Genomic DNA, 12284 nt, shown 5'->3' with positions numbered 1-12284 from the left:
TTTGAGAATTGTTCTAAAAAGCATACTTGTGCAGATTTCAACCCCTTACCATACTCGAATCTGATATTTTTCTTTTTCTTTTTTTTTTAATAAATGATATCCGAACTAACTTGCACACACCTAGACTAATTAATCGAGTACCTACTAATCACACTAGTACAGGTATAAAGGTCTAGAATTTGAACTTTGGTCTCCAGTGATTTCTCTATGTAACTTTTTTTCCTAGAAATAGAAAACCAATTAACATTGTTTTTAAAATAGCTCTATTTGCATGTAGAAAGTTCAGGCCCCGACAATACTCAATCTGTACATGTCAAGTTTTCCATGATGTCTAAGTTTTGGCATGTTTATGCTACTTGTTCATGAGATGGGATACATGTGAATTAATTTCTCTTGAATTAATTGGGTGATTGAATTCAAAACTATACAGTAACATGACAATTAAAACCAATTTTAATGAGGTCAAACTGACTAATTTTCAATCTAACCAACAACCTATTGAATTTTATGACTCACTATTCAGCTACCTATATAATCTTACCCACCACCACAGTCACTTATATATGGTTTCCTTTTCAAGCTCATTTACTTACTCTTGACCTTTTCCACCTTCCTGCTCCTATCTTTTTTAGTGGGGATGGACAAGTGAGCTTTTATTTGTTCTTTTTTCTTTTGGTGGGGGGTGGAGGGTGGGGGGGGGGGGGGGGGGTGGAGGAGGGTGGAGGTTCACGATGCATGTTATATTTAAATGTCTCATTAGCCACATCACTCACTAGCAAACATAAAAAAACATGGATTGGTATTCTTGGTTATCCAAGACTAGCCTTGATCAAACACTTATCTATGAGTATGGTCTTGTTTTCAACAGAAATGAGCTTCAAAAAGAGGACTTGATTTACTTCAACCATGAATTTCTTCTAAGTATGGGCATAATTGTAGCTAAACACAGACTAGAGATTCTCAAATTAGCCAGAAAGGAAGGAGGAGGAACAATCTCATCATCAAATGGCCTTTCAAGACTTGTTTTGGCAATCAACAAAACAAAAAAGCTCCTTGCCAAGAACTTCAGCAAGCTCAGTTTTCACCGAGGGTCGACTCATCTGGCTCTCTCGGAGCTCAAACCTTACCGAACACAGTGGACCGGAGCACTGAAGAAGCTCAACAACAAAAATAACAACATACATAGTGTGATCCCACAAGTGGGGTCTAGAACACTGAAGAAGCTCGAGAGCTCGAAAGCCACAGTCACAACAAGAAGCATGATGAAGTCTGGACCACTAGACAGAAGAATGCAAGACAACAAATTGATGATCACCAGTAGGAATTTGAGTGTCTCAGGGCCTCTAGATGGGAAAGTTCAAGAAAGGTTGATGATGTACCCCAATAGGAGCCCAATGAAGTCTGGTCCATTGGATAGAAGATACAAAGACAGTGCTGTTTATCCAAACAGAATCAATAAATCTGGACCATTAGATGGAAAGGGCTTCAGCCCAAGGCTTAATCACTACCATCAAGACATTATACCAGCTGATGATGGGGTTCTCTACTCGCAATGGTCTTTAATGTTTCAAGATATGAAGCCCACTTGACAACTCATATGTAGCTATCATCTTGTAAGAGTGTCTGCAGATTACAGAATATCCTAGGTTAGTATGTTTTTTCTTGATAACCGTGGTGTCTGGCCAGCAATATGTCCCGGGTAACTCTGTTCACCAAGGCTCAGACAGATGGGAAAAAACCACCTATTATGTTTTGTCCGCTGGGATTTGAACCTGAGACTTCCTGGTTCTCCCACTTTATTGACCACTAGGCCACACCTTTGGATGCTTCTTGGTTAGTATGTTTTTGGTAGATATATGTTTGGTTTTTAGTAGCAAAAAGGCAGAGTGCATTCTTAAGGTAGCACAGGCATGTGGGTTGCTGTCTCAACTCAACATTTCTTGTTCTGTTATAACCTTTTTTTCTGCATTTGTGTACTTGGAAGTCTTGAATTAAGCTCAGTATCAAATATGTATGATGGCTGGTTCATATATTGATTATAAAAATGAAATTCTAGGCAAGGCAGATATACTACAATCGTTCTTCCCAATAGATCAATACAGAGCTACCAAATAGAAAGCTCAATCAGCTACAAGTATATATGCAATAAAAGACCAGCAGGAAGAATTCTAGTCCATCAGCACTTTAAAGATCACGCTTAAGGAAATGTTTGGCCATGAAAACTATTCACTTTTTTTCTGGAATTTTTTTTTTCACGTTATTTCACAATCAGTGCTTTGGTTATAAATTTCCCAAATCCAACTTGGAGTTGGATTCCAAATAAAGTGAAAAATATTTTAAATCTACGACCAAATGCCTACCTAGTATCATTCCATTTCCATTTCATCTATTAAGTGAAGGCTATGCAAGTTCCTTTCTTCTTCACTCATGTAATGTTTAGCAATGCATATAAGATCAAGACCAAGTTTTCCAACCAATGAAAGATGTTAAAGATAAATTGCAGGACCACAGCAGCAATGTGATTTTGGGGTAAACTACACACACAATTAAATGATCTTCCTGGGAGTTTATTCTACAAGATGAGCATGATGGTGGGACTTGATAAAGACATTCACATGCAATACTTATTTTGATACTGAAAAAGACAGGTCTCATGTCATTATAAAGGCACCAAAACTTACCAGAATTGACCTTGTCCACATCCACAAGGATAGGCCATTAGAACGTTGTAATCATGAAACTTGAAATTGTTCCATCTTGAACCTCAACGGTCAGAACAGTGGCGGACCCAGAATTTTAAGCTCGTGAGTGGTATTCTTTTCATATAAAGTTACTATAAATCACATAGTATAGGTGCACAAATATTTAAACACAGTTGTTTAAAAAGTCAATGAAGAAAACACAATTGACATAAAAAAAAAAAAAAAACTCTTCGCTTCTTAGGAAAAAATGAATTCACTTGAAGGATTTTTTAACCAAATAGCCAGACTTTCTAAAAAAAAAAATAGAGTTTTTTTTCGTTTTCTTTCTTAAAGGAAATTACATGAATATAAAAGAAAATCAAATGCTAAAGTAAGTATAACTGAGGAGGAGGAGGAGAAATCACTTAGTTGAAACTGAGTTAAAATGAAAAGCCATAAATAAAGTATAAGTAAAGGAATTGAAGAATCTGTATGGGGAGAAAGAAGCTTTGTTGGAAGAAAAAAAATAGAAAAAGATGGAAAAAGTTTGACTTTAAAGCAGAAAAAGATGACTTGAGTTACAAAACAATTTGTATCATGCCAAGTTCGAACCCCTAAACGTCTTCCCAAGGTAGGCTTTCACGCCAGCCATCTAACCAAAGCACCCATCAGGATTTTCGTTCATTGGGTGCTTTTGGTTTAATATATCTATCATTTGAAAAGTTTCTATACAAATATACATAATTTACATCGGGGTTAATGGGTGCTCGAGCACCAGTAGATTGCATGTGGGCCCTGGCTCAGAATTAAAGTCTGATAATCCAAAACCAATTCAACTTATCAGCATAACTCTACCTTTCTGCAATTAACTACAAATCAGGGTATAAGATCTACATAACTATGTTTGTTGTAATGTTTCAGGTATTTTATTGATAGGCAAACCTCAGACCGGCCCTGATAACTGTAGTAGTATACACTTCCATGTCAGTTAGCCTAGCTCCATGTTTTTGTTAGTGATCGAGAACTTCATTTCTTCCTGTTCCCTTTGAAGTCTCTGGGAGTTCTTACGGAATAACCACACACATACTTATAATGTTGTGGTGTCATCGAAACAGTTTTCATAGTGTTTAGACGTCAGTCTTAAGGGGACAGTGATACATTATCTAACAATAACATGCACATAATACTACCAAGATTGTATAACCATTTGGGATGGAGCAGATACAAATTAGATGAGAGGACGCTATTTCTTACTATAGCTTCATGTATCCAGTGTTACAACTCAGCAAGTAGTTACATTCAGTAGGTTAAGCATCTAACTGCAAGATGTTTCATCGTGGACACACCCGAAATAACCTAAAATTATCAAACATATCATACAAATCACAACAAATTTCAAAAATATCATACTGTCCGAGATTTGCACTCACAGGCAATCAGGTACTTGTCAATGTGCTTTCCTTTAGAACATTACCACATAACGTCACTCGGATTTTTTTCAAGATACCTAATGATTTGAACTTTGAGGTAGCCGAAACGATCCTCCAGCATAAAGCATTTGATAAACGGGTTTTATTCTCATGGTAAGAACGATACTAAGCATGGTGCCGAGACCACATACTCCAGCCAGAACAAGGAAGGTGACTCTAAAGCAATTAGGACCCATGCAAGTGGAAGTATGCTGCTTGGCTGCCTCATTATCATAGAGAAACCCGGCAAGCAGACCGGAGAAGAGGTAAGCACCTAAGGGGTTTCCAAGCGACATAAAATTGAAAATTATACCAAAATTCTTGAGACCGAACAGCTCAGAAGCTGTTGGGACCATTGTTGTAAATTGAACGCCATAGCAGACCCCGAGTAATGCTGTCGCTGCATATAAGGTACCGTTAAGTGCAGAAGCAAACAGAAGGTAGGTAATGATCATTACTACTTGTGTGCATGTCATCCAAACTGTTCTAGGTACTGCTTTTAACCTGCATTGAAAATCGAACAATAAGCGATTAGATCAGGGCTAGTATTATGACAGTAAAACACTATAACTGAAACAAGCAGTCTACTTATTCATTTCAAGCATGTTTAGCATCTTCAACACGTTATCTCGTCCATAAATTGTTTTTGACTACCCTTTTTGAATACTTAGGTAAAAAAGTTGCCCTATCAATTTTATTGACAAAAGCACAAAATCAGTCAAACCTGTCTATAACAGCATCGTTTGTTCTGATACTTTTTGGCTGCTATAGTGAAATGTTGTTATAGAGAACATATAACATATCATAAAAGATGGGCTCCTAGACTAGCAAGTGTGTTTCAGCAGCTAAATTGGTATCCATATGGTAGTAAGTCATAGATGAGCATAAGAACATCCTGAAGGTTGGGACAATGTCCAACCTCAGGTTATTTGCGCTGTAACTGCATTCACTTGGTAATGAAATCATTTTATTGCCAAAAAAAAGAAAGGATGGGTTCCACAGAAACCATGGTTTGTTATAGTGAAATGTTGATATGGAGCATGACTGTTATAGAAGGGTACTGTAGTAGCAATAACTGCTTAACTAATTACTTTTGGTTAAGTTTTAAGCGATAAAACCACCTATCGGCTATTTCATTTTCCCATTGATTGACAATAATTAAGTCAAGCAAGAGAGGATTAATTTTTTTTATCTTTTTGATGACCGAGAAATCCGACTGGGGCCAACCCTTAGGACTAACCGTAACTTCTGAAACTCGGTGAAAATGGGCCCGCCCCTCTACCCTTCTCTACTTAAATACCAAGCATAGTTTGCATGGTGCAGGGCTCGAACCTGTGACCTAAGTCACAAGTCCCTCAACATTTGCCGTTTGAGTTAAGCCTTGGGGCAACAAGAGAGGATAAATACAAATAGTAGCTAAGAAGAGGTTGAAGGATCAATTATCACACCTGACAAAATATTCTGAAAGAACTCCTCCACCAAGGCGACCAACAAAGCTGCAGAAACTGAAGAGTGATAACAGGATCTTTGTATCATGAAGACCTTGAGCTATTCCAATCTGTGCCAGATTATTGAGAACAGTAACCCCAGAACCCACACCGAAAAAATAAACCAAAAACAAAAGCCAGAAATCTGCCTTGACCAAAGCTTCAGTAAACTTGAAATCTTCGCCTCTTCTTGGCCTCCTCTTTTTCTTTATCGCACCTTCCCCCTCAGCCAAAAGCATATCCACTTCAGATATTTCTTCTCCCTCTTGAAAACTTCCTAGATTTGTTGCTGATGATGACGGTGTTAACAAGGGTTCCGATTTTTCTGATACATCGGAAACGCCCAACTTGCCTTTGTTTGACGGATAAAAAGTCATCTTCGCAGGAATGGCTAGTGGAGCCATTAGAAGGACAACCATGATAACGAGAAGACTGTAAGAAACAAAGACGTTTAACGAAAATACGTCTTCCAAAATTGTTGTTGTTAATACATAGACACCGAGCACGATACTAGCTACTTGGACGAACAAAAAGTGGTACGACTCTGAAGAATCTTCTCCTAAAGACGGAGTACAAGGCCTAATAAAGTACATCATTAACAAACTTAATGTAGGAACACCTAATGCAAGGAACAGCAAGAGCTTAGAAGAAGAATTGCGAAGCAATGCACTATAGACTTCTGTATATACTGCAGCGCTGAGCCCTCCATAGCCTTTAAGAATCCCAGCAACTGTGCCCCGACTTAGAGGAAAGTTTCTCATATTAGTCACAAGCACAGTTGTGCTGAACCAAGCACTGCTATTTGTGGCCACACAAAGTGCAATCCATAACTGCCAAAACCACAAAGTACAGTATATTGTTCAATTAAAAAGAAGAAATGAGAGAATGATAAGTGAAACAAAATACCAGAGACAATTACATTAACTCTTGGAACCATAAGTAGTGTTGACGAAGCTACCGGCAACAATGAATGAAAAATTAGGAAATATTAAACACCGAAACGATTAATGAGCATCAGCGGGTACCATTCACCAAGTAGCAGTGAACAACTTTAAAGGACAACATGGAACATTTCAGGACTGGGGAAACCCATTACATTACTGTGAATTAAGCCATGGTACGCGGTGTTAATGACCAGAAAAAGCAAGATGGAAGGAAAAACATTCGGCTTCAAAGAAGAAGAAATAAATATTACTGGCTCGGACATCTTCTTAAGGTAGTCCAGCACGATTTGTTTCATGAGATGTAATAATAAATAAGTTATTCTTCTGCCATGCAATCTTAGTTCAGCTTGTTCAAGCTTAAGGACTCTATGGGTTCAAGCTTTAAGGTTCTGAGCATTGAACCTATTTTATTTTTATAATTATGGGTCCAGACGTACTATTTGTTTACACATACATGGGTCAAAAATATTGGGTTCAGATGAACCCGGTGCTCTAAGGCTGCTTCCGCCTCTGGCAGAGGTCCTTTCATAGAAGACTTGATTCAACAATCGATGCTTCTTAACATTAAGTTGCACGATTGAACACTTCCACGTCAGAAACTTAAGTTAATTTTCTTTCATGTCAAGCACAATCTTGAAAGATGAACCGAGAGTGAAGAGGCTTTACTCTCAGAAAATCTAATTATAGCTGGGCTGTTGCTAAGATTTCATAAAATTCCAGCAGACTGTAACATTCTCAACTGTAAAATCACTTTAACCACATAATTTTAAATTATGCAGTATAAGCATCAATTTTGAAGAACTCATTACTCATAAAGTTGATCTTTCTGAAATTTTTATATTCCCTCTGTTTCAATTTGTTTGTCTTACTTTCCTTTTTAGTCTTAGTCTGTTTAAAAAAGAATATCTCTTTCCTAATTTGGCAACTCTTTAATTCCAACAACCCACATGACATGTTGAAGACTTCAAGATTAAAGGGAATTTTGGTACATTATACATATATTTAGTTTAAGACCACAAGATTCAAAAATCGTTTTACTTTCTAATACTTCATGCCAAGTTAAACTAAGACAAACAAATTCAAACAAAGGGAGTATTTATATTGCAATTGCAAATATACCACTTGGACAGCAAATCAATTCTTTTCTCATAAAATTGGATTTCATTAAGACACACATAAATCAGCTCATAACAAAGACACAAGATTGCAATTGCAAATAAAAAGAATAAACAGCATGTAATGTCCTAGAAATGGAACTTTCAAAAACATCAACACAAAAAGGAAGACAAGAAAAACAAAAGGGACTAAAAAGGAAGAAAAGGGATTGTTTCAATTTGTTCGTCTTACTCTCCTTTTTAGTCGGTTTACCTCTTTCCTAATTTTCAACTCTTTAATTTCAAACATCCCACTTGGCACGTTTAAGACCACAAAGTTAAAGGGCATTTTTGTACATCATACATATTTTTAGTTTAAAACCACAAGATTCAACCATCTTCTTTACATTCTTAAACTCCGTGCTTAGTCAAACTAAGATAAACAAATTGAAACGGAGGGAGCAGTAAGTACCAAAACTAATCCAATCGGCTCAAAACAAAGAAACAAGATTGCAATTGCAAATAAAAATAATAAACATCAATCAAATATTAGATCTTTAACATACATAAGCACAAAACAAGACAAAGAAAGTAAAAGGGGCTAATAAAAAGCAAAAAAGGAAGAGTCTTTACCAGCCAATAAGGCAAGTTCTGAACAGTTTGACTAAGTGGTGGCCTTGTTCCTCCTTTTACATTCACCATTTTCTTGGAATCTTTTGGATCTTTAAGGTTTCAATATGTTCGTATTACTTTTCTTTTTAGTCGGTTTACCTCTTTCCTAATTTGGCAACACTGTAGTTTCAACATCCCACTTGGCACGTTTTAGACCACAAGATTCACCAGTCTTATCTACTTTTTTAAACACCGTACCTAGTCAAACTAAGATAAACAAATTGATAAGTACCAAACTAATCCAATCATCTCAAAACAAAGAAACAAGATTGCAATTGCAAATAAAAAGAATAAACATCAATCAAAGATTAGATCTTTAACATACATATGCACAAAACAAGACAAAGAAAGTAAAAGGGGTTAATAAAAAGCAAAAAAGGAAGAGTCTTTACCAGCCAATAAGGTAAATTCTGAACAGTTTGACTAAGTGAAAGCCAAAGAACACCATAACCAAAGAAACATGAGAAAGAACCAATTAATAAAACAACCCAAGGTGGGAACTTATTACAAACAAGTCCAGGAATAAGTCCAACATTTTCACCAATATCATTTGCCACACCAAGCATAGTAAGTTGTTGTTGATTAAAACCAAGAACTGATTTTAATGAATGAGAGTAAAGTGGGAAATTGTATGCATTTCCAGATGCTATTTGTAACCAAACTGCAGCTCCTAATCCTACCCATGGTGGTCTTGTTCCACCCTTTACATTCACCATTTTAAGGTTTTCAAGATTCTATTTTTGATCATAAAGAAGAGGCTTTTGTGTTCTTTTTGTGTGTGTGTATTTACAAGAATTGGGAGGTGCAAGTGAGAAAGAAAGAAAGAGACAAAAGGAAAGGGAAAGATGGTGTTTTTATATTTGATTTTGATGAAAGGGAAAGATGGTGTTTTATACTTGATTTTGATGTTAGATGAGATCAGCTTGGGGTGAGTGGGGGGATGGATCTTGCAGGTTGCAGTGTGCTGTTTGTCTGAGAGGTAGAGTGTGTCCAAAAACAGAAAACAGAGGAAAAAACCAGGTTTCTTTGGATTTATTGAGGCTTGTGTCTACTCATTGGAGCATGGGGCATGGTAAGGCATATGAAATTTTGGTGATAATTTCAATTTTCGATTTTTAAAAATATTATATTATTATTATATTAAATTAATTTAATATGGTTGGTATTTTTAAATTCGGTTTCAGTATTTTGCAGTACGGTAAATCGGTAATCATAGTTTGTTCGAATTCGACTTACGTATTTCCATATCGTAGAAAATTATGACTTCGGCTATTCAAGAAACGTCTCAATTATATCGCACTAATAACTCACACATGTAAAAATATTCAAAAGAACGTACAAGCAATCCCTTCGTAAATCAATTACACAAAATATTACATCCACATAGTCATATTTTTAAATTACATCCGCATAGCTAAATTTTTTATTGCAACAATATTTATACACACGATATACAACATTATAATTATTGTAAACAATGTATAAACCTTGTTTATAAGTGTCTAATAATGTATAAAATGGTCATTTCGGGTTATTTTAGAAATATGGGCCATTTTGGATAAATATTTTCTCCAAACAGACATAGAGTGTTATTTTCCTATTTAAATTATGGGTGCGGGGGGTTGGTGTTCTATGATGATCTTGAATTATTATTTTCGTAGTATTTACTCTCTCATTAAGTACCTGGTAAAAAGAAAAAAGTTAAACGCAACATATGCAAACACAAACTTATTGATTCTTGCATCCCAAAATTAAAATACACCTTGCACCATTAATAGATCAGTCTTCAACTATTTTTTTTCCCACTAAGTAGCTTTAATGTTGCTAAATTTGCTTTAAATTCTATTTCAAATGTACTTTTTGCACATTTCTAGAATTCCTTCTTCGAAGACATTAGTCTTGAATAAATGCGTGTTTGTACATGCTAGTTCTAACTTATTTTTCAGCAGGTAATTAGTAAAGGAGTAAATGATATGAAAAAAATAAATTCAGCGAAGTCATAAAATTCCCACGACTCACGTAGTTTATGTCACGACCCAACCCCGTGGGCCGCGACCAGTGCCCTAGCTGGGCACCTATACGTACCCGATACCCAAATTAGCATATTATCAGAATAATAATATAATAATATTAGTGGATGCTACAGAATTTATCAGAAAAAACAGACTTGGCACACATAGGCCGATAAGGCCATCATAGAACAAAGTATCCCAAACATATGTACAGAACCCACACAGATGTATCCACAGACCTCTACAGAACATATCATAATCATAAGACGGGACAGGGCCCCGTCATACCCTGAACAAAGTACATATCCAGATAGCAGTGACAGACTGTACCAAAAGATGGGCTCTGTAGAAGAGAGCGCCCCAAAATAGCAGAAATGGGATCCTAAACGTGCGGATCAGCAAACCTGTCGTCTGTACCTGCGCGGCATGAAAACGCAGCCCCCGAAGAAAGGGGGTCAGTACGAAATATGTACTAAATATGTAAAGCGGAATCACAGAAGTCAAATCATAATGATTACAGAAAATGGGTACAAAATCCAGAGTGTCAAATGCATATTTCCAAATCAGACAGAATGTGTACAGAAACATATGTCATATCATATCCGATCCCTGCCACGGGGCTCGGCAGACAGAACGTGGTCACCCTCCCGACACTGGTGCCACAATACAGAGGAATCAGAAAAGGGGGCGTGGCCCCGTATCATAAAATGTCATATCAGAATGGCCATAACAGATCAAATCAGAATAGGCGGACATGGCACATCATACTCCACAGACCCATGTACGCGTATACCTGCCCCCTCACATCGGGGCGCGGCGAACAATGCAGAGAATTACGCTTGACAACATATCCTGGCCCGGGCTCAGTGTGGGAAACATTGGGACATCCACGAATGGAGTAGTGAGAGACTAATGCAATTTAAAAATATAATAAATGTTTTCAAAGACTCGATGAAGCGTATCAAAGACAAACAAATCCAATGGGGTCGGACGGAATCATAATAAATGTATTTCGGATATCATAATAAATTACAGAAGTATAACTTTCCCGAAGTCATTCCGAATGTCAAAATAATTTATAATATTTAACAGAATATTTAAAATAATATTCGTTAAGCGATTAGTAGGGTAATTAAAACATTTCTTTCAAAAATCGCTTAAAAAGGAAGCTTTAACACATTAGGGGCAAAACCGTAAATAGCGGGCCCGCCTCAGAACAAATAAGGCGGCGGGCTCAAATTGTGCCCTCTAAACATATAATATCATCTACGAAGGTTATACAGACATTCTATGACTTTCTGAGTAATTTAGAGCACAATTGCATAATTTCAGAAAAAGCGTATCAAAATGGTTCAATTCTACTGAAGGAAAAACTGAAATTTTGTCTTGCGGATTCCGAGGGCCAAGAGGTCCTTCGAGGCCCGGATCCGACCCTAATACACTAAGGGCATGCCAAGGGAAGAATTGGGTTTGCTTTACATACCTTTCACGCTCCTTAAGCCTTTCCAAACTCACTTCCTGTTTCGTCGAAAAACTGCAATTGGTCAAGTTAACCAATTGTGAGTTATTAATGCCATTATTACAACTTTAAGCATTTTTGGCTACCGAAATTTCGGCAGCACTTCCCCTATACATATGGCACCCCGAGAATTCAACTCGGCTAGAAATCATCAACAACAACCCAAACGACAACATCAATATCAACAATGAACATTAAAAACACAAATATCCTTCAACTAGTCATTTTTCTCACAAGTTGACATAATCTTCAATTCAACCCAAACTTTCGCTAATATCAATAATTTCACATTCATCAACAATCAAGATCATCACCATATAGTTCTAGAAACATTTCATATCGTTTTCCTCAAGTTATACACTCGATATACATAATATACAATTTTCCGCCAAAGTCATAACTTATG

At 36.7% G+C, this 12284-nt stretch overlaps 2 protein-coding genes across 3 annotated transcripts; one reads left to right on the top strand and one right to left on the bottom strand.

Moving 5' to 3' along the window:
- The first annotated feature begins 1259 nt into the window (after window positions 1-1259).
- LOC132601260 (uncharacterized) lies at window positions 1260-1589 on the top strand. The gene has a single exon (XM_060314361.1). It carries the CDS (start codon window positions 1260-1262, stop codon window positions 1587-1589), a length of 330 nt encoding a protein of 109 aa, XP_060170344.1.
- A 2305-nt stretch (window positions 1590-3894) lies between these two features.
- LOC132603090 (protein NUCLEAR FUSION DEFECTIVE 4-like) lies at window positions 3895-9379 on the bottom strand. 2 transcript variants are annotated; one of them, XM_060315974.1, is made up of 3 exons: window positions 8740-9379; window positions 5599-6467; window positions 3895-4654 (listed from the first exon to the last, which is right to left on the bottom strand). In XM_060315974.1, exons 1-3 carry the CDS (start codon window positions 9061-9063, stop codon window positions 4189-4191), a joined length of 1659 nt encoding a protein of 552 aa, XP_060171957.1. In that variant the 5' UTR covers window positions 9064-9379; the 3' UTR covers window positions 3895-4188. The 2 variants fall into 2 exon arrangements, with proteins under 2 accessions (XP_060171957.1, XP_060171958.1); XM_060315975.1 differs by lacking the exon at window positions 8740-9379 and adding an exon at window positions 8309-8605.
- Window positions 9380-12284: the final 2905 nt, after the last annotated feature.

This window comes from Lycium barbarum, chromosome 7, assembly GCF_019175385.1.
Source record: "Lycium barbarum isolate Lr01 chromosome 7, ASM1917538v2, whole genome shotgun sequence".
NCBI lineage: Eukaryota > Viridiplantae > Streptophyta > Magnoliopsida > Solanales > Solanaceae > Lycium > Lycium barbarum.
Note: the sequence above shows the minus strand (reverse complement) of the source record. Positions and strands in the feature narration are given on the sequence as shown.

Bases quoted from the DNA above. Each gene is read 5' to 3' on its own strand.
- LOC132601260 (XM_060314361.1), top strand. From the start codon at position 1,260: ATGATGAAGTCTGGACCACTAGACAGAAGAATGCAAGACAACAAATTG.
- LOC132603090 (XM_060315974.1), bottom strand. From the start codon at position 9,063: ATGGTGAATGTAAAGGGTGGAACAAGACCACCATGGGTAGGATTAGGA. The intron at 6,468-8,739 runs GTAAAGACTCTT...TGGTTTTGGCAG, and splicing joins AGAATTTACCTTATTGGCTG to TTATGGATTGCACTTTGTGT. The intron at 4,655-5,598 runs GTGTGATAATTG...TTTTCAATGCAG, and splicing joins CTTTCAGAATATTTTGTCAG to GTTAAAAGCAGTACCTAGAA.